General features: G+C 42.3%; 1 protein-coding gene and 1 pseudogene across 1 annotated transcript in view; both read right to left on the reverse strand.

The window, feature by feature from the left end:
• DNAJC13 (DnaJ heat shock protein family (Hsp40) member C13) overlaps positions 1-23125 on the reverse strand; it is a 495155-nt gene that overhangs the window by 123900 nt on the left and 348130 nt on the right. The window contains 2 exon segments of the mRNA XM_033929988.1: positions 2916-3007; positions 19553-19730. Coding sequence (XP_033785879.1) covers positions 2916-3007; positions 19553-19730 — 270 coding nt within the window.
• LOC117353734 lies at positions 666-1608 on the reverse strand (annotated as a pseudogene).

Genomic DNA, 23125 nt, shown 5'->3' on the forward strand with positions numbered 1-23125 from the left:
TCCATTTTTCAATTAGCTTCCAGAGGCCAAATCTTTCTTCAAGACAGTACAGTATACAGCTGTTATGGTATCCTGTCCTGACCTGAGGAAAGGGGTTTAGTCCCCCCAAAACTGCCTTATTTTCATTTCCTATTGATAAATTTTAATCAATACAGTTACAATACTATTGATTCTATGTAAAGCAACAAAAAAATTTTTTCTACCTTTTGTCGTTTCTGCTTTAATCATCTTCTCTTCGCTCTCTTCTTTCTATTCAGCGTTTGTCCTCGCTCCCTTCCATGCAACATCTGTCCTCTCTCTTTGCCCCTTCCACCCAGACTCTGCCCTCTCTCTCTCTACCCCTTCCATCTACTGTCAACCCTCTCTGCCCATTCTATATGGCATCTTCCCTGTTTCTATGTCCCTTCAATAAACTCTATATCCTGTGCCCTTTCTCTCCTTTATACATGATTTATTTCAGCTTCACCCCTCTCTCCATTTTTTGTCTGCACCCCTTCCCTATGCTCTGGCATCTCTCTCTTCTCCTTTCCTTCCTTCCTTCCCACTCCACCCCATGGTCTGGCATCTCTATCTCCTTCCCTTCTTTCCCCCCTCTCCAGCATCTGCATCTTGTCTTTCCCCTTTGGACCAGGCCTCTCTCTTTCTCTCCATCTTTCTTCTGTGAGGAGATCATGTTGATCTTGAACACTGAATAATTCTTCCATATTCTCCATATCACTGTACTGTAGTCTGGTCCAGCAGACTGCTTTGGCACTATTACATGGGTAATAGTAAATTCATTATGCATCAGCTTTCCATAGAGAATGTCACAAGTCTCTATGTCTTGTTCTGTGTTTACATCTTCCAGCAGCAGAAACTTGTGAGACAGATCCCTTGGCAATCCTACACTTCAGAGCCCTTTGACCATCTGGTTCTATATGGCTGCAGGCTTTAAAGCTCTGTTTACTGGAAGAGACTGTCCAGCATACATAGTTGCATCACTCTTAAGGATCTGATCAGAGATTACATTAGACAAGGTGGTATTTTTAGGCATGGAAAAACAGGACATGTTCTCCTCAATCTGCTCAGATGCCTTCAAATGCCCTTTAATGTTCATCTGACCTCGGGCTAAATCTTGCCTCCTGAGCTGATCTTCAAAATAGTTAAACTGTTGCTGCCGCATCTATACAATTCATTTGCAACTGCTCAAATTTCTGTAGGTATTCGGTCTGCAGTTTGTTGCTGGTATTCCATTCCATACTTCTTTAAAAGAGTTTTCTTTAACTCATCTGTTCGGGGAAAGGCCACATCCTTCAATTTCTTCATAATTATCTCTGGTACAGCACACTGCTGATAGTCTCGATGATTAGGGAGTTTTTCTACAAACAAGATTATAAACTTGTTATAAAGAACAAATGCATTTTCTAGGTTTCCTTCCTCTAAATATACAGCTGCCATCCGTTCCATCTCTACCCTGGATCAGAAGTAGCGGCTTGGAGTAATGGCCTCATTGAATTGTGACATTGCAGCCAAGTTTACTTAAAGCTCTTCAGGACTCAAGGATATATCTGTATGGTCAGGCATTGCTGCCAGTTTCTTCAGTGAGCCAACAGAAAAAGGCTGCTCCATATTGTCTTCTTTCTGCAAATTTTCATATTCACATCGTCTTACCAATCCTTCTATCCTTGAAAGTATTATCTTCTGGATTTTCCCATTCTTGTCAAGAGCCTGGTGCGAGGCACAGGATCCCGCATGCGACAGCAGAATGGCTTTGCCTCAAGTCGTTTCTAGGCAAACTGGGACGCTTCTGCTCATGGGCCTTCCTGCCTCAGTGAAGAGAAAAAGGAAACGCGTGTTTTCACAACTCGACTTCCCTTAACACCCCTTTCCCCTTCTCGTATCGAGGTCTATTCTTGAGAAGCATGTGCGAGAGTGATGCTTCCAGCTGGTGGTTCCTGTCAGTGGGAGAAGCTGGCACGGTCTGAACCCCCATGAGCAGGAGAGCGGAGTGAGAGCCATATCAGGCGCGGGCCCAGTGAGATCCGTTTTGGGCCACATGTTGTGCAGGGCTGGACTAAGGCAAGTTGTAAGCTTCCTTCCATCGCTGACCTATCTTCCATAGGTCAGCGACGGAGGGAAGCTTATAACTCGGTGCTCTTACTTGCTTTGGGCCTTCCTCGTTGCCGGGTCCTGCCTTCACGGAAACAGAAAGTAGGAAGGCCTGAAGCAAGCAAGTTGTAAGCTGACCTGTCTCCTGTAGCTAATCCATGCTCCGGGGCTCTAACGTGTGCATGCCGGCTTCCCTTCTCTTCCCGGTTTCGGAGGGAAGAGAAGGGAAGCCGGCACGCACATGTTAGAGCCCCGGAGCATGGGTTCAAGTTGTTTGCTGGCGTGAAAAATTTTTTTAAAAAAAGTCAGGCTCCTGCGATTCAGGCTGTGCTGAGTCAGCCCGGTAAATCTCCAAGCCGGTGAGAGGTTTTTTAAAAAAATATTGAGCAGTGGCGGCAGCAGCAGCAGGATTGCGATCGAGATGACAGCCGGGTGGAGCGCCCGGCTAAAAGGCCCTAGGGAGAACATTGCAATGATGTTATATAAACTAGGTGGAATATACGTAAAAATGGTGAAATAATTTAGTATGACACCTGGAAAAATAGACTTAAGAATTTGATAGGTAATTTTTTAAAGATATGAAACAAGACTGGTTCTTCGTATTAAAACCACACAAGTATTAGTATAATCAGTCATAACAATTAAGCTATGATTGTGTAAGCGACATACATAATGCTGTATAATTAACAGACAAAATTGAGTCCTGCATTTCCTGTGTAGAAACTGTAATTGTTATACATTTTAATTTAATTGTTTTAAACAGATATCAGTCATATATTCCTGTAACATTCACTAGCAAAAAAAAGCTAGCCATGTGATGTTTTTACCTCTAAAGCCAACTGTTGTACTTTACCAGCACCATGGACTCGTAGTAGGGAGAATAACAACTTGAAGTGACCAATGCATTCTGTCTCTGAACCTATAGAACAAAAAAATGTAGACAGTTATTTCAAAGAAAATAATATGCATGTTTTATAATTGATCGCACATACTTACAATATTATATAACATATCCTTTCTAATCCCTTCTATTACTATTTATTCTTATAGTGCTACTAGATGTACACAGGGCTGTACACAAACAAGTTGACACAAATTTAACACAATAAAGAGACTTCAAGTCCAAACTTTTTTTTTTTTTCAGTTTTATTTTTATTAACAAAAAGAGTGTGTATATTAAATTGCTGCACTACTCACATCACCTTAAAGCAGTGGTCACTTTGGAGCCAATGAAGAGAGCTACCAAATAACTTCCCATGCAAGGTCATGACACTGCTGACCAGTGTCTCAATGATATCCACCACATAGCCCATCTTCAGTCTGTTTATTGAGAATACCTTTTAAGAGGCGAGCATTTCACTTCACCCACTGAGAAATGCCTTGTCCTAAAAAAGTAGGTAGCTTTTCCTCCCACCCACTTCCCCCTTTCTGTCATGAACTTAGAGAAAAAGGCAGCCATTTTGAAGAGCTATTTCGCTGTGATCTACAAGCAAAATAATTTTTTGCTGTGCTTGTATAAAGCTAGTAGTGATGGTATTCCCCTGATGTAGCTTACATGAAAAGCGAAACAGGCGATCCCCTATCAGGAGTTTTTTGCAACGTAAAGTTGGTTAAGTCAGCGATGAAGATAAGTATGAATTGTTTTTGCTTATATGCTACTCAGCTAAATACAATGCTGTATTACATTATAGCTATTTGAAATTTTTCATTCTTTTTGATTGAAAAAAAAGTATAACTGTTGCCATTCACATTAAGAAGTTAGTTGCTTGTGGACTTTCATTTTGGAACATGGACTGAAACTATGAATGAATGATTTTTGCTTTTTGATGTTAGTGGAGTTTTTTTTCAGACCTGTGACGATTTATGCCCTATTGCAAGGGTGCCCAATACGTCGATCGCGATCGACCGGTAGAACGGGAAGGCAACGTGAGTCAATCGCGGAGCCCACCCGGGCTCCGTGATAGACTCGGGTTGCCGTCCTGAACTACAGGGCTGATCAGCCTTCCTCTCCCCGACATTCCCCACAACCGCCCAAGTTCTCCCTGCAGAAGCGTCGGACCGACCAGAATTCCTCTCCCCAACATCAATTCTGACGTCGGAGAGGAAGTTCTGGGCCAGCCAATCGCTGCCTGGCTTGCCCGGAACTTCCTCTCTTATGTCAGAATTGACGTCGGGGAGCGGAATGCTGGTCAACGTGATACTTCTGCAGGGAGAGCTTGGGGCAGCAGTGGCTTGGGGGCCTGTTCCCCGATGGCAGCGGCAAACCTAGGGGCTTGGGGCCTGTTCTCCGATGGCGGCGGCAAACCTAGTGGTTTGGAGGAGGGCAGGGAGAAAGAAAGAAAGGGAGGCAGGGAGACAGAAAGAAGGGGGAAGGGAGAAAGAAAGAAAAAGTTGGGGGAGAGAATGAGGTCTGGAGGAGAGGAAGCATACAGGAGGCTGAAAGAAGGGAAGAAATATTGGATGCACAGTCAGAAGAAGAAAGTGCAACCAGAGACTCATGAAATCACCAGACAACAAAGGTAGGAAAAATGATTTTATTTTCAATTTAGTGATCAAAATGTGTCCGTTTTGAGAATTTATATCTGCTGTCTATATTTTGCACTATGGCTCCCTTTTACTAAACCACAATAGCAGTTTTTAGCGCAGAGAGCCTATGAGCGTCGAGAGCAGTGTGGGGCATTCAGCGCAGCTCGCTGCGCTAAAAACTGCTATCACGGTTTAGTAAAAAGGGAGGGGGTATATTTGTCTATTTTTGTATGGTTGTTACTTAGGTGACATTGCATAGTGTCATCTGCCTTGACCTCTTTGGAAAAAAACCCGGAATATGAATGATAATTAACATTTTCTCTGCCTTTCAGTGTGCTTTGTGGTTTGATTTTTTTTAATTAATTAATATTTTAACATAAAAATTGATTATTTGAAATTGCTTATTTCTCAGCTTCATATAGTTGCTAGGAAGACAGTCAAATCAATGTATCAAATGGTAGTTTGTTTTAAGAGGCATGGTTCACTGTCTTTAGCTACTTAAAGAGAGCAATGCAAAGTTCTATTCATCCTCCCTTCCACTGCCATATACAATATTTCTGTTTCTTTCCCACTGTCCACCATCTCTCTCTCCCCTGCCCTCATGCCCTGTGTCAAACATCTCTAAGCCCCCCAAAGCAGCATCTCTCCTTTCGTTCCCTCTATGGAGGAGTGTGTGGCGTATGGAGGAGTGTGTGGCGTAGTGGTTGAAGCTACAACCTCAGCACCCTGGGGTTGTGGGTTCAAACCCCGTGCTGCTCTTTGTGACCCTGGGCAAGTCACTTAATCCTTCATAGCCCCAGGTACGTTAGATAGATTGTGAGCCCACCGGGACAGATAGGGAAAATGCTTGAGTACCTGATTGTAAAACCGCTTAGATAACCTTGATAGGCGGTATATAAAATCCGAATAAAACTTGAAACGATCATATGCAACATTTTCCCCTCTCTCCCCATGAACCATCTCCCTCCCTTCCATGCCATATACAGGATTTCTCCCTTTCTCACCCCTCTCTACCTCTTTGCTGCATCTCTCCTTTCCTCTCCTCCAACCCATGTCTAGCAATTCTTCCTCTCTCCATTTTCTCCCATATACAGCATATTTCTTTCCTTCCTTCTCTCCCCTCCCCCACTCACAACTCTCCTTCCCTAAGGCAAAACTTCAACAGGTCCCGGAAGCAACAACACACTACCTGCCGCAAACCCAAAAGTCTCTCTGCAGCAGAGGAGAGGCTTCTGGGTTAGTGAGCGCTGCCTGCCGCTGAGGAAGAAGGTCTGAGGTGCAGCAGTTAGGATCATGTACAAGGAACCATTGCAATAAGATTCTGTACAGAAAATGTAATTCTGCATGTCACAAGAATTCTACAGAAATTCTTCATTGTGCAGTAGCACAGAATTCCGCCAGGTGTATTACATGTAGATGAGTTAGAGAAAATTCCATGAGCCATGCTTTGCATGCTTTCCCTACTTGTTTGGTTTTATATTTCATTTTCCTTTATAACACCCATTCATACTTGTTTAAAAAAACAGTTTTAAACAAGTAACTGCTGGGTGGAGGGTTAGTTGAAATGTTCACTTTAAAACTGGTTGCATATTTTTTTTTTCAAATTCTTTATTCATTTTTCAATTTACATCAAGTACACAATATTACATCCTTTGAAACTTTTGCACAATCACTTGAAATTTGTTCAATTATCATTTTACATACATAAATTTATTCCCTCTCCACCTACCCCACAAATATTTAATTCAAAATATCATATAAATATTGTATTCTTATCTATTAATAAAACCCTTAAAATAACTTATATACCATCCCCCTCCCCCCTATGTATAAATGTACTTTCAGTGGAAAATGATGTCTGTTCATTACAATAATTTGTTAATGGCCCCCAAATCTTTTTTAAATTATAGTTCCCTTTTTGTATGGCAATTGTTCTTTCCATTTTATAAATATGACATAACGAATTCTACCAAAATGTATAGTTAAGCCTATTGTAATTTTTCCAATTACTGGTGATATGTTGTATGGTGACTCCTGTCATAATCAGTAAAAGTTTATTATTACTTGATGAAATTTGACTTTTTGCTCTCATTGACATCCCGAACAGAATTGTATCATATGATAAAGCTACATGGTTTTCTAATAAACAATTAATTTGAGACCAAATTGATTTCCAAAAGGCCATGATACAGGGACAATAGAATATTAAATGGTCCAGAGTCCCTGCTTCCAGATTACAATGCCAGCATCTATTAGACTTAGAGCTATCTAACTTTTGTAATCGAACAGGGGTCCAAAAAGCTCTATGTAACAAAAAGAACCAAGTTTGTCTCATAGATGCAGACACTGTACATCTCATTCTCCAAGACCAAATTCGTGGCCATTGAGACGCAGAAATTTTTTTGCTTAATCTCAATGCTCCAAATGTCTCTAAGACCAGTCCTTTGTTTTTTATTCATATATTCAGATATCAATTTATACCACTGTGCGGCTTGGTGTCCCAAGAAATCTGCCTGAAAGCATAATTATTCCAGACTATACTGATTATTAAGATTTTTCCATTCAGGGAACCCCTCCTGAATAGCCTGCTTCAGTTGCAACCATTTAAAACTTTGTGATTTATTAAGACCAAATTTATGTTGTAACTGTGAAAAATCAAGCAGTTTACCATTTGAAATAACATCATCTAAAATCCGTATACCTGCAATAATCCAATGCTTCCATACGACTTTAAATTTGCCAATTTGAATCTTGGAATTTATCCATAAAGATTGATTTGTTGATTTATGTATTGGATTAGGTGTTAAATTACTGACATAATGCAATATTTTCCATGTATCCATTAATATTCTGTTCTCTTTATATATTCTAGGCATCTTGATACTGAGAACATGAGATAAATGTAAAGGAAACATGAGTCGCCATTCCAAATACAACCAATCTGGGATATTTTCCATGAGCTCTGGGAGGATTTTCTGCCTAAGATATTGCCTATAAGATCAAAGTTTCCTCTCGAAATTGAAAGGGCACACCGAATCCCTGTAAAGAGAGATGAGAAACAAAAAGGTCCTCGTCCTTTAATTTTTAAGCTGCTGCGATATCAGCAGGTTTTAGAAATAGTCCAGTTTGCTTTATGGGTTTTTTTATTTTTTATTTTTGGTAGATCATTTTGACTTGGTCATTTTAAAAGTAGCTCGCAAGCCCAAAAAGTGTGGTCACCCCTGCCCTATTGAATATTCTGTTAGTTCAAGGGCTATGTATTGAGGTCTGTTTTTCCCCACAGTACACTTTATGATTTGCTTTTGTTTTCAGTCTTTTGTATGAGTGCATGAAAACCCAACAACTACTATAATACAGATAGTAACTTTATTAAGAGAATTTTTGTTTAAACATCTGGGTCCAATTGTTTGGTGTGAACTTAGAGAGGCAAAAAGTATCAGAAAAATACCAGAATGATGAGAACCACCAGAGGCCTCCAAGGGTAGCCACTGGACCCCAGGCCTTGAATTTAAGAACTCTGCTATAAAAGCTCTAGTATACCGTATTTCCCCAACGATAAGCTGCCCCATTCTATAAGCTGCAGAAATGCTCATTTATGTTTAAAAACTCTAAGATAAGCTGCTCCATGTTATTAGTCCTTTGGAGCACAGAGTTAAGTGCTGATACGCAGCCTTATTGCCCTGATGCAGCATAGCGAAACGCTGGCAGGTCATCGTTGGCTTTTGGCTGATGGGCTTAACAGACCTGCTGTTTAGTGTGGAATGCTGATGATACCATGAACTGCAAGGGATATAGATAAGTGTTGTAGCTTAAGGCTTTTGTGCATATTTTATGCTAGCACTCATCCAACATACTAGCACACAGTTCTTCAACCGCCAGTCTGCAGAAAATTCCTGCCGGTCCGCGCAGGGCCGGCGAGATCGACGCCGTTAAATTTCCTGCCCCGGTGGTGTTCGCGGAAATCTTCTGTTCCTCCCAGCCTCAGGCGATCAAGACAGGCTGCCGACGTCGGGCATTCCCTCTGTGAGTCTCGCCTATGCGGAAACAGGAAGTTGAAACAAAATAGGCGGGACTCAGAGAGGAAAGATCCCGACGTCGGCAGCCTGTCTTGATCGCTGCCCCTGCCGAGTCGTCAAAGAAGGCTGCGGGGAAAGTGTAGGTAGAAAGGAGATGGTCAGCGTGCGTGGGGAGGGGGGATGGATTGAGGCCATCAGCAGCGTGTGTGCTGAGTTTGCCCATGTGCAGGATGCGGCGGGTAGGGGCCTCCGGCTCGTCTTGGGCGACAGGGCCTGCGGTGCAAAGCTGTTTTTGCCTGCTTGGAGGGGTCGCGAATGTGCAGGGAGCCTTCAACAGTGGCTGTCTCCTCTCCTAGCAGCTCTGTACTTACCAGGGCAGTGATTTACTTCGGCAACTTGCCCTTTCCTCAGAGGCGGCAATGGACCCAAGGCTGCCTAAGGAAATCACTGCTGCAGGCAAGTACTGACAGCTGCTGGAAGGAGAGGAAGCCACTGTTGGAGGCTGGAAAGCTGCTGGATAAAGAGAGAGCTGCTACTGCACCTGGAGGGAAGTAGAAGGAGAGACTGCACCTGGAGGGAAGTAGAAGGAGAGATGCTGCTGGGAGGGGAAGAGGGAAAGGGATGGGAAGAGAGCTACTGTTGGCTAGGGGGAGAAGGATAAAAGTAAGGAAACAGCTGGCAGGGAGATTACAGGAGGGTAAAGGGGGTCAGGGTAAAATGGAGAGATCAGATGAGAGAAAGGGGAGAGAGAAATGAGAAAGTAGAGAGAGATTGATGCTGGAAAGGGGGTCAGCAGAGAAATGAGAGAGGGATAAAGATGCTAGATCTGGTGTAGGAGAGATAAAAATGAAGAAAGCAGTGAAGCTGGAATGAATGATGTAAAAAGGAGAGAGGAGGCACAGGCTGGATTGAAAGGGGAGAGGGGCATAGAAAGAAGTCAGATACATATGGAAGGGGGAGAGGGCATACAGTGGATGGAACGGGCAGACGCTGGAAGGAAAAGAGTGAAAAGAAGATGAAAGCACAGACCACAAAAGGTAGAAAAAAATCATTTTATTTCTATTTTGTCATTACAATATATCAGATTTGAAATATATATCCTGTTAGAGAAATAGCTGGGGACTGCAAAGCCTAACACTATTCCTGTCATGTGTTGACTGCAGTATTCTGTTAGCATGATATTTCTGTGTAGCATTCTGTAATAATTTGTCTTGTTCAGTTTTCTTGATAGTAGAGGGGATATATGTGAAGGGGAGGGGAGACAGGGGTTTTGTTGGTCCTTGCTCTGAATATTTATATTTATAAAATGACAATTGTACAGAATATTGTTTCTTTTTATACTTTAATAAAATACATTCAATATAAAATCATAACTGAGGCTTATGCAGATGGGATCAGATGGTTTGTGGGGACCGAGCTTGCGGAGACGGGGCAGAAATGTGTTTTTTTATTTCGGTCTTAGTAGTTTGCCGGTCCACAAAATAATTCTTTTATTTCTGCCGGTCCACGGGTGTAAAAAGGTTGAAAAACACTGCACTAGCAGGAAGTGATTTTATGGTCACTCCCGAGTACCTCTGTTAGGCCCCCTCCAGCTTAAGAAAGCTAGTCTGTAATGTAGTGTTTAGCTCTGAGGAAGCTTTTTTAATATAAAAACTTATTTAAAAAATTATTAAATGATTACTAAATTATAAAATTAATTATTTGATTATGAAATTATAAAATTGATAGGGAGTTATACAATTAACAAAGAAACATAGGGAGGAAGAGCTTTTTGAGCCAATGAGGTAGCTTATGAATACAGTCTGCTTGAAAGTTAACGAGCAGCAGCAGGCTGGGAGTCTGAGGCTCTTTCCTCCTTTCCTTATGGCATCCTTTGAGCTGAATATATTATGATAGTATAACATTATATTGAAAGTTAATTCCTTTTAATGAGGGAATGAGTATATCTCCTAGGTGTTTGGAGTATTGAATTGTTGGTTTCCTTGGGGTTGTGTGATTGTGGAGTGTGACATTTATCCTTCCCTACCCATCTCTAAGTCCTCTAAATCAGTGTCTAGATGTTGATGTGATGACATCATGTGCCTATATAATGTCATATTATCAACGTCCACACATGTGTGAAGGTCCCCCAGACCTTTTGGGGGGTGGAAAAAGTGTGTCTTATGGAGTGAAAAATACAGTATATAAAAGTGTTCAAATATATTGTAAAGCAGTAATACTATCCGAAATATAATCTATATTAATAACCAAGTTAACTGCCTCACTCTATGTCAACCAACTGTAACCCATATGTATGTATAAACAACCAAATCTGTCACTCCTCTAGTACGTTCTACTCCATGTATGATAACTTGTGTGTGGCACAGTGGTTGAAGCTACAGTCTCAGCACCCTGAAGTTGTGGGTTCAAACCCTGCGCTACTCCTTGTGACCCTGGGCAAGTCACTTAATCCTCCATAGCCCCAGGTATGTTAGATGGATTATGAGCCCACCGGGACAGATAGGGAAAATGCTTGAGTACCTGATTGTAAAACCGCTTAGATAACCTTGATAGGCAGTATATAAAAAATTCTAATAATAAAAACTTGTAACAAAACAACAAGGCAAGCAGCCCACCAAAGAAGCCAATATGAAACAAAAGATCAGCAATAAATAAGGAGATTCAAATCAGGTTTATTCAAGGTGCTCCCAAGAACCATGCCCTATGCATTTCGCCAAACAAGGCTAGTCAACGCTAACAGAAAACCATGTCTTTCATACACACAGAACACAGATACACCATCAACCAGTATGGTATAAGTAATCACAAACTAAAAATAGAAATATGTAGATAAAGGTTAAACTGAACCGCCAAGAAGCCAAACTGCATAAAGTGAAACACCACAGAAACAATGACACATAGCCCCCTAATACTCTGCAAAATATAAATACCATGTATAGCAGATGTAAATTTGAAGAAACTGACAAACAATCACCACTTTACAAATTAACAAATAGAAATAAAACAAAAATTGAAGATAAGATTATACTATTTTATTGGACTAATCCATTTTTCAATTAACTTTCAGAGGCCATAGCCTCCTTCTTCAGGTCAATATAGTATACTGCTGTTACATTATACTATCCTGACCTGAGAAATGGGGTTTTGGTCTCTAAAAGTTAGTAAAAAATGTATTAAAATTAGTCCAATAAAAAGATTACCTTAAGGCAGGGGTAGGCATTTCCGGTCCTCGAGAGCCGGAGCCAGGTCAGGTATTCAGGATATCCACAATGAATATTTATGAGATGGATTTGCATGCACTGCCTCCTTGAGATATAAATCTATCTCATGCACATTTATTGTGGATATCCTGAAAACCTGGCTTGGCTCCAGCTCTCGAGGACCGGAATTGCCTATTCCTACCTTAAGGTAATCAATACAACTACAATACTATTTTATTCTAAAGCAGGGGTGTCAAAGTCCCTCCTCGAGGGCCGCAATCCAGTTGGGTTTTCAGGATTTCCACAATGAATATGCATGAGATCTATTAGCATACCATGAAAGCAGTGCATGCAAATAGATCTCATGCATATTCATTGGGAAAATCCTGAAAAACCGACTGGATTGCAGCCCTCAAGGAGGGTCTTTGACACCCCTGCTCTAAAGTAACAAAAAAATATTTTTCTACCTTTAGTCGTTTCTGCTTTAATCATCTTATCTTCTCTCTAGCCAGCATCTGTACTCACTCTATCTTCCATGCAGCATAAACCCCTTCCATCCACTGTCTGCCTTCTCTCTCTCTCTGCCCCTTCCATCCACTGTCTGTACCTCTCTCTCTGCCCCTTCCATCCACTGTTCGCTCTCTCCCCGTTACATATGGCATCTTCCCTCTTTCTATGCTCCTTTCATAAACTATCTATCCTGTGCCCCTTCTCTCTTTTGTACATGATTGATTTCAACTCTGTCACCTCTCCATTTTTCTCTCTCTGTCACCACTCCCTCCCCTATGCTCTGGCATCTCTCTCTTCTCCTTTCTTTCCTTCTCTGATTCCCTAGCATCTCTCTTCTTTCCTTTTTTTCTATCTCTCCCTCTCACTCCGTGCTCTGACATCTCCTTCTTCCTTTTCCCTTGGTCTGGCATACCTTCCTTCTTCCCTCCATGCCCTGGCATCTCTTCCTCCCTCCCTCACTCACTCTCTTCCCTTCATGCTCTGGTATCTCTTCCTCCCTCCCTCCAAGCCCTGGTATTTCCTTTCATTCCCTCCCTCATCTTCCTTCTCCCTCTCTTTCTCCCTCCAGTTGGGTGCAGCAACTCTCTCCCCAATTCTCTCCCCCTCTGCTCCCTTTCCTCCTTCTGTCACCCAAGCCCTGGCATCATGAACTTCTTCAGGCAGAAGCAGCATTCACAATTCGCTGCTGTTGCCGGTTTCAGGCCTTCTTCTCTTTCGGGTCCTGCCTTCATGGAAACAGGAAGTAGGCAGGACCCGGCAGAGAGGAAGGCCTGAAGCCAGCAACAGCAGCGAATTGTAAATGCTGTTGCTGCCCGAAGAAGGTAATGGCGCCAGGCCTTGGAGCACTCGGAGCAGACTGCTTCTTACCCCTCCCCCCCCGGGAGAACCCCCGCTGACCCTCCTATCTTTCCCTCCCATGCGAACCCTGCCGACCGTCCTACGCGAGATGACTGACCGACAAACCTTCCTCCAACAGCGTTGGCAGCCGCAGCACTCTAAACAGGCTGCTTCGCGATTTTCTCCTACCAATGATTCCCTCTGCTGTGTCACTGATGATGTTATCAATGAAACGGCAGAGGGAATCACCAGCTGGAGAAATCCACGAAGCAGCCTGTTTAGAGTGCTGTGGCTGCCAATGCAGCTGGAGGGAGGTTTGTCCATTGTCTCATGGTGGGATGGTCGGCGGAGTTTCGCATGGGAGGGAGAGATAGGAGGGTCAGTGGGGCCCAAGGTGATGGCATTGCTGCTGCTGCCTCCGGTGAATCCAGAGAGGGTGAGGCCCTAAAGCACCGCACCAGCGGGCCCCCCTGACCATTTCGGGCCCTAGGCCCGTGCCTACTGGGCTTACCCTTTAATCTGGCCCTGACAATCACCCTTTGGCATCTGTCCATCAACCAGTTTCTAATCCAGTTCACCACTTTGGGTCCTAACTTCAGACCATCAAGTTTGTTCAAGAGCCTCTTATGAGGAATCATGTCAAAGGCTTTGCTGAAATCTAAGTAAATAACATCTAACACATGTCCTCAATCCATTTCTCTGGTTGCCTAGTCAAATAATTCAATCAATCAGACTCCTTTGACATGATTTACCTTTAGTAAAACATCTTGTCTCAATCTTGTAACCCATTAGATGCTAGGAAATTCATTACTCTTTCCTTCAGCAACCCTTCCATTATTTTTCCAATAACCGAAGTGAGGTACCCATCTATCTAAAGAGATCTTCACTCAGGCCTCCCTGCCCTCTGAGATCTTCCTCCTATTCGGGGTATCTTGGGCTCTGGCATAGCATCATTGAGACTTCTTGGAACTAGCTGCCGAGCAAGGGGTCATCTGGAACTCCTGAACATCTGTCTAGATCTCTGAGCACAGGAGCTAGTTGCTTTATGGTGAACCACAAATGGAGCTATGATTCGACTCCCCCTGGGGCACATTGTCTACTGTGGCACGTGGCAACGACTTAGGACAATGATCTGCCTTGCTGGCCACAAGATCATTGTCAAAGACCATTTGTCCTTTAAAAGGGAGTCTGTTCAAAGTAGCTTTATAAGCAGAATCTTCTGCCCATTGTTTGATCCATAGCACTCTCCGAGCAGAGATAAAATCAGCAGACACCTTGCTCATGACCCTAAAAAAAATGTCATATAGAGTGTTTGCTACATAATCCACCCCCAATAGTCACACTTGGGGGTATGTGCTCTCCTCCATGGATGGAGTCTGGTGCAGCATCTTATGGCAGGTGCGCACCACAAAGGAAGCAGCAAATGCCGCTTTCAAACCCAGAGTTAAAGCCTCAAATTGTCTTTTGAGGACCAAGTCCACCCTATGATACTGTGCATCCTTTAATATCACTCCATTCTCAGAAAGGAGCGAAGTATGCTTAGTTACCTGAGCTACTAATGAACACAAGGGCGTAAAGTATGTTAGTTAGCTGAGCTACTTACGAAAACAAGGGAGCAAAGTATGCTTAGTTAGCTGAGCTACTAACGAAGCCACCTTAGGTGGGGGTAAAAAGCTGCTGGAAATCAGGAATTATTGAGTACAATTTTGTCATAGCCTTGGTAATCCTCAGAGGGCCCTCTGGCATCTTCCACTGCTCTATCAGAATCATGGTTAACTTTGGATGCAAATAAAAAAATGTGGGCTGGGTCTTAGAACTACTCAAAGTGAAATTTGACTTGTGGAAGTCTATAGAAGTTTCCAAATTTAATTCCAACAAAGATATTGTAATGGTTTCTATCAAGTCCACTGGTTTGAAAAGTTGGGTCCTCTTGCTGGTCTATGGCTGCCATAGGTTCTTGCTGTAATCACTCACCTGAGACCCAGAATCCTCTAAACCAAAGGATTCACTTTGAGGGAGTAAAGGAAGGCATAGACCCTGACCCCCAGTCATCTCAGGGCTTTTCCAACTGGACTTCAGGTTCCAATGGCAAAGCTTTCCACTGGGGAACTGTGCTCTGCTAGGATCAGACCGTGATACCTGATTAGAGAAAGACTATTGCAACCTGTGTTTGGGGTGTGGCAGCCACTGGGCACAAACAGTATCTGGGGCCCTGTAAGCTACAGGATCATTTGAAGACTTTTGCATTTGAGCTAAGAGACTACTTCCTTTCCCTTAAGCCTGTGAAATAACAGAGCTTAGGTTTCTGAAATAGTTTTGTTGCACCTTTCATGTGGGTCTATCTGTTTCCACGCAGGATTAACCCCCAAATCCACTCAGACTATTACAAAAAGAGATAGACAAGGGGAAAAAATTTGTCCTAGTCTCCGCCCCGTGAACTCTATCCCCGTCTCCGCCCCATCCCCTTGAGCTCAGTCCCCGTCTCCACCCCATCCCCATGAGCTCGGTCCCAGCCCCAGCCCTGCAAACTGTCTGAGCCCATCCGCACAAGCCTCGACTAGACATGATTTTATTTTGAACTTATTTTATTAAAGTATAAAAAGAAACAATATTCTGTACAATTGTCATTTTATAAACACAAATAATACAGAACAAGGATCAACAAAACCCCTGTTTCCCCTCCCCTTCACAAATTTCCCCTCCACTATCAAGAAACTGAATAAGCCAAATTATTACAGAATGCTACACAGAAATATCATGCTAACAGAATACTGCAGTCACACGACAGTAGTGTTAGGGAACACAAAATTGAATAAGCCAAATAAGCCAGAATATAAAACTGAATAAGCCAAATTATTAAAGAATGCTAATCAAAAATATCATGCTAACAGAATACCGCAGTCACACAATAGGAACAGTGTTAGGGAAGTGCAACTAGAGCAACTGCCCTCTAGTCAGAGATAGCCCTAAGTCAGCTGGAAGCCAAAGAAGCATGGCCTGGGCTTTGTAGTTCCCAGTTATGGCTAACACCAGCTCTAGCAGGATACATATTTCAAATCTGATATATTCTAATCACAAACTAGAAAATAAAATTATTTTTTTCTACCTTTTGTCTTGTCATTTTATTCTTCAAATCATGTTGGTCTCAAGCGCTGGTCTCTGTTTTCTTCTGTCTTCTTTTAACTCACTTGGAAAGGTCTCCTGACCATTTGACATTTCTTCTTTCTTCATGCTTACCATCCATCTTCTATCTCTGTGTATCTATTGTTCTCCATGTTCAGCATCTCACTTCTCTGTTTCCTATACGTCCTTTTATACTATTTCCCCTATGCCCATCTCCCTGCCTTCATCATCTAACCCAGTGTTTTTCAACCTTTTTTGGGCAAAGGCACACTTGTTTCATGAAAAAAATCACGAGGCACACCACCATTAGAAAATGTTAAAAAATTTAACTCTGTGCCTATATTGACTATATATAAAATAATTCTCTTGAATAGGAATCAAATAAACACAAAGAAAGTATTTTATAATTACTTTATTATGAAATATTAAGTAAACAGAATAGTGAAAAATTATAAAATACTTTATTCAGTGCGAAACCTGGGCCTGTTTGGCTGAACACAAAGCTGATATTCTGGCTGGAATCGAAGAAAGACACACACGTAGCTCTTCGTCAACAGCTCTCAGTCTCTCTCTGTATTTGGTTTTTATAGCATACAAAAATAGACAAATATACCCTCCATCCTTTTTATTAAACCACAATAGCAGTTTTTAGCGCAGGGAGCTGCGCTGAATGCCCAGCGCTGCTCTTGACGCTCATATGCTCCCTGCGCTAAAAACCACTATTGCGGTTTAGTAAAAGGTGACCATATTGTAAAATATAGACAGCAGATATAAATTCAGAACTGTGCATAGTAAGTGAAGGGAAGTTTTCATCTCTGGGAATTTACCCAGTTAACTATTAAGTTATTTGATCAAATTCCTTTGAAAACTGTGGTAATACTGCCTCCACTTTGCTAAATTTAAAATAAAATCATTTTTCCTACCTTGTCTGGTGATTTCTGGTTGCACTTTCTTCTTCTGACTGTGCATCCAATCTTTCTTCCCTTCTATCAGCCTGTATGCTTTCTCTCCTCCACACCTCATTCCCTCCCCCAACTTTTTCTTCCTCTCTCCCTGACCTTTCTTTCTTTTTTTCTGTTTCTCTTCTTTCCTTCTGTTTCCCTGCCTGCCCCCTTTCTTTCTTTCTCCATGCCGTTCCCCAAGCCACTGCCACTGCCGCTGCCATCGGGGAACAGGACCCACCAATGGATAACAGGCCCCAAAGCCGACGCCGACGCATGCTCTCCCTGACGTCAATTCTGCAATCGGAGAGGAAGTTCCGCCCAGCCAGGCAGCGATTGGCTGGCCCGAACTTCCTCTCCTACTGCAGAATTGACGTCGGGGAGAAGAAGACTTATCGCTCGATAGATTAGATCGCCAAGACAAAGTGAGTCCTGGGTGATCGACTCACTTTGCCTTGGCGAGCTACTGGCGCCCCTGCCTCGGGCCCCCTGTCAGCTCCAGGCCCCTGAATGCAGGACTGGTAGTACTGCCCTGATGGCGGCCCTGCGGCACACCAGGCAACATCTCGCGGCACAGTAGTGTGCCGCGGAACAGCGGTTGAAAAACACTGATCTAACCATTCTATGATCCCCTCCCCCTGTGTACAGGGAGTGGGGAAATAGATATCCAGGGTGAATTTCTCCCACTCCCTCTACTGCCACATCCAACATTTCTTCCTCTCTCATCCCTCGGATCATTTGCAGCATTTTTCACCATTGCCCACCAGCCCTATGTCCAACATTTCTCCTTCTATCACCCCTTTCCAGCACCATGCCACCACTTGCTCCATCACTATGTCCAACATTCCTCCCCCTTGCATTCCCTTTAATCTGTTCCCCTGTTCCCTCTCCACCACCATATCCAACATTTCTCCATCTCATCCTTCTCTTCCCCCTGTATATCTACCTCATTCCTCTCTCTATGCCCAACAATTTTCCTCCTCCTTTTTCCCTCTCACTTACACACTCAAGCCCAACAATTCTACCTTTCTTTTCCCTCCCTTGTGTCCCAAGTTCATGCCCCCTCCTCTTCCTTGTGTCTCGAGTTTGTGTCCCCCCCTCCCTGCCTTCCAGCCTTTGTCCAAAATTTGTGCCCCCCCCATTTCCCAACGTGCTCCTTACCCCCTTACTTTCTCCCTCTCTCCCATGTTATCCCCTCTCTCCCTTACTTGTTCACTTCAGGGCAATCCAGCTGGGCATGCCCCCCTCCGCCAAAGCCAACACGAAGGCTTCCCTCCGATGTCAGAGCTAACATCGGAGGGAAGCCTTTCTGGTCAGCCGGGGATCCCAGTTCTCAACCGTCCTCCTTCCAGCTTGGCTGCTCCTTCTTGTCTTCAGTAGCACTTATTTGCTGGGACAGCTTGCAGCGGCTCTTGCATGCTGCATGTTGCTGACCCGGAAGCCATCAGATAAGGAGGGAGGGTAGCTGCTGGACTGACGAGGGGGGTGGTCTGCTGCTGCTGCACCCATGATCACGAGGGGGGCTGCTGATCCAGAGGGGAAGGAAGGGAGGCAACTTGGCAGATCTTTTACTGTGTGGACAAGGTAACTCACCGCTCCATGGGGTCTTGTCCCCGTACCTGCGGCAACCAATTAATTGTTTCCCCTGTTTCGGCGGATTACCCGTGGGTAACAGTCACCATGTCATTCTCTAATACAATCTCCCTCACACAGTGGAAGTCAAACGTTACTTCCAGTGAAACTCCTATTTTGAACTGACTCATACTTTATTTCTGGTACTCTGCTGCTTCCAGTGTTGTTAAGTTAGAATTGCCTCCTTATGTGTTTAAAATTGAGTCTGACAAATTTAGAGATATCTAATGAAAACTATTCAGATTATACATGATCAGTTTCTGTATTGAAGTTGTAGTTAGTTCTCCTTATATTCTTTCTTTTCAACATCTATATTGATCCACTGATTCAATATTTGATATTGTGTGCTGTTTCTAACACTTTTTTTCCTACTTGTATAACTCCGTTTAAGATTCTTAAAGTAAATGGAATTGTAATGATAGTGAAAATTATTCTCTCTAAAACCTAGATTACGTTTTAGTTGCTAGGCAATTAACAGAATTATGTGTGGTCCATAAAGATATAGTAGGTCATTATAAGGATCCTCTGTATAATAAAGTTTGTATAAAATATAGCAGTCAAATTCTACTATAACATGCCACATTTATAACAACTTTGTTAGTTCCCATGCTTTTCCTTGTAGCAAGATTTTTTTAAATTAGGGATTCTAATAAAGAGGATACTGTATACAAAATCCTACCTGGGTTATATTTGATGACATTTCTTAAAGCCTCCAAGGCCATTTCTACCCTTCGCAGTCGGTCTCCATGTTGTTCAGATTCTACTTTCCCAGTCTGAGTGATGGCCATCAATGTGTGGAGGTACTGTGCTTGAGATCCAATGTAATCCAAAAGACTAGCAGCAAATGCCTTTGGAAACTATGCCAATGAACAGATCATTTTAAGCATGTAACTAGACATTTCATATAAATTTATGTATTTTACAAAGTTCTGATTGAGATATCATTAATTCTAAACCATATAGAACTCCTAAGGTATTGCATTATATAAAAACAATTTTATGTTATGTTATGTAAATGTAAAAAAAAAAAAGAGCCAACATATTTGGAATTGATTCACATCTGGAAATTATAAACAACAAATATACTAAAAAGGGAGTATACTTCCAATCCAAAGAATCACATTAGAAATCAAATCATTGTTACACAGGTTAAAAGATAACATGCATTCTATCAAATTCAATCTTCTTTTGTTTGTCTATCAGCTCTCTCTACATGGCAATCCAAAGGGTATTAATTCTGCAACAATGAAATTGCTTCCCAGCTCTAGATATGACAATTGACATTTACCCTCAACAGAAGTTATATTATTTCCAATTAACTTTCCCTTGTTCAGCTACCTGAAATCCTGTACCATAATACAGATTATGGCGTATTTATATTGAGTATGCAAGCATATCTTCATCTTGTGTTTTTTATTTTCTTTCCTATTTTTAATGGAGTTTCTTTCATCATTTAAGATTATATTGTAAACTGCTTTGATCTCATATGTAGCTTAAGCAGTATATTAAGAGTTTTTAATAAACAAACATCTGCATGAAGGAGGTCTCTCTCAGTAACATATAATTTGGTTTTCCATTATTTTCTTTTATAAAGGTGATGGCTGTCCAATGTTAAAAGCCATTTGACAGATTTTGGGTTTTTGCAGGTACCAATGACCTGGATTAGCCACCATGAGGATGGGCTACTGGAATGGATAGACCATTGGTCTGACCCAGTAAGGCTATTCTTATGTTCTTAAATTGAGCCTAGGTAATATGATTAAAATATTTATTTTCTAAATTTGAATGTATAAACTAAGGTGATGATGGCATAAAAGTTTTATATGTTATTCAATTAAAACATGATGACAGTCCAAAAGAATGCCATACTTTGCATTTCCATTGATTCTTATAGTTACCATGAACAACATGCTATGAAGTCATTTTTGCTTCCTATTACAATTACAGTTACAGGAAATGGTACTTTTTATGTCAGTTATGTCTTCATGTTCTTTCCAAACCCAATCTCAGATAGTACAGTAATCTTATTTCTGCTATATAGAATACGAAGCCCATTAACTATAGAAGTACAAGTTTAAATATAGAGCTACAGCCTCAGCACCTTGAGGTTGTGGGTTCAAACCCTGCGTTACTCCCTGTAACCTTGGGCAAGTCACTCAATCCTCTACAGCCCCAAGAACATTAGATAGATTGTGAGACGACCGAGACAGATAGGGAAAATGCATGAAGTACCTGTATGTAAACCGCTTTGAGTGAGGAAATGACACGGGGGAAAAAATTTGTCACCGCCCCACCCCGTCTCAGTCACCACTGTCCTTGCCCTGTCCCCGTGACTACTGTCCCCGCAGCATCCATACAAGCCTCAGTACTGCAATATTTAGTTTATTCCTTCCTTATAAATCAAAGTTCTGGCTGCTGAAATAGAGAAAGATATTCAGTTGGCAGGGCTTTGTTTATAAATTTTTATCAACAACTAATATACTACTTTATCTTAAAGCAAAAAAATAAAAAATAAAAAAAAATATATATATAAAAAAAAATTTCTACCTTTGTTTTCTGGTTTCTGCTTTCCTCCTCCTCATTCAATTCCTTCCATTCATTGTCTGCCTTCTCTCTGCATTTTCCATTTGCTCTGTTACTGTGCCTCTCCCTTCCATCTCTCCCTCCACCCCCCCCCCATTGGTCTGGCACCCATCCTTCCTTCCGCTCCCCCATAGTCTAGCATCTCTGTCTTCTTCCCACTCTCTCTTCCACATTTCCCTTCAGGGTCTTCACCCCACTCTCTCTTCCCCATTTCCCTTCAGCGTCTTCTCCCCACTCTCTCTTCCCCAGTTCCCTTCAGCGTCTTCTCCCCACCCTCTCTTCCCCAGTTCCCTTCAGCGTCTTCTCCCCAACGTCTCTTCCCAATTTCCCTTCAGCGTCTTCTCCCCAACTCTCTGTTCCCCATTTCCCTTTAGCGTCTTGTCCTCACCATCTCTTCCCCATTTCCTTTCAGCATCTGTTCCTCTCCACTCTCCTTCAGCGTCCGCAAATTTAATCACCTCGCTCGTCGTACCAATTTCCAAGTCGTTTATAAATATGTTGAAGAGCACGAGCACAAGCCCGAGCACTGAACCCTGCGGCACTCCACTTGTGATGCTTTTCCAGTCCAAGTATTGTCCATTTACCCCCACTCTCTGTTTCCTATCCGCTAACCAGTTTTTAATCCATGTGAGTATTTCACCCTTGATTCCATGGTTTGCAATTTTTCGAAGCAGTCTTTCATGCGGGACCTTGTCGAACGCTTTCTGAAAATCCAGATATACAATGTCGACTGGGTTACCCTTGTTTATCTGCCTGTTTACTCCCTCGAAGAAGTGCAGTAAGTTCATCAAGCAAGATCTTCCTTTGCTAAAGTCGTGCTGGCTTGTCCTCATCAGATTGTGTCCATCATGGTGATGAATGATGCGGTCCTTTATCAGCGCCTCTACCATCTTTCCTAGTACCGAGGTCAGACTCACAGGTCTGTAGTTTCCTGAATCTCCCCTCGAACCTTTTTTGAAGATTCGCCACTTTCCAATCTTCTGGAATCCTTCCTGGTGTAAACCACTGAGACACATTTTTTGATCTGTTGCACATCAAAATTTGAACTTCAAACTTGTGTGTAATTGCCAAAATTAACATGCAATAACAGCAAAACCTGCACATTAACTGATGAAGGCATTTTCAACATCTTTGGAGGACTGCTGTGCCATTAAATGCAAAGAAAAATATTTACCATCCATTAACTGTATGGCAGATTACATATGCTGGAGCTAACCATGTCTCATAAAGTAGCGTTAACAGCTTTGCTTTATCTACTCCTCTAACAGTTAATGGTCTCAACAGAAGAGAGGCAGTTATGGCACATAGATCATAGTGAACACAGACAATATAGATTGAAGAAATTATTAAAATAGCTCAATATGGCCACATTTTGCTTATTGCAGGCTGCTTCAGTGGCAGCCACTGTCAATTAGACATAAGCTTAAATTAAAAATCAAACTACAATAAATCATTTCTTTCACTATTTATATCCACTTTAAACCAAAGCGGGTCATAAGAAAACATACGGTTCATATCATTCAAACAAAGGGCTCCTTTTACAAAGCCGCGTTAGCGGTAAAAATCACGCGCTAGCTGGAAGATTACCGCTTGCTCAAGAGGAGGCAGTAGCGGCTAGCATGGCTGGCAAATTAAGGAGCCCAAAGGCATGTAACAGATTGAGTACAAT

This window comes from Geotrypetes seraphini, chromosome 2, assembly GCF_902459505.1.
Source record: "Geotrypetes seraphini chromosome 2, aGeoSer1.1, whole genome shotgun sequence".
Lineage (NCBI taxonomy): Eukaryota > Metazoa > Chordata > Amphibia > Gymnophiona > Dermophiidae > Geotrypetes > Geotrypetes seraphini.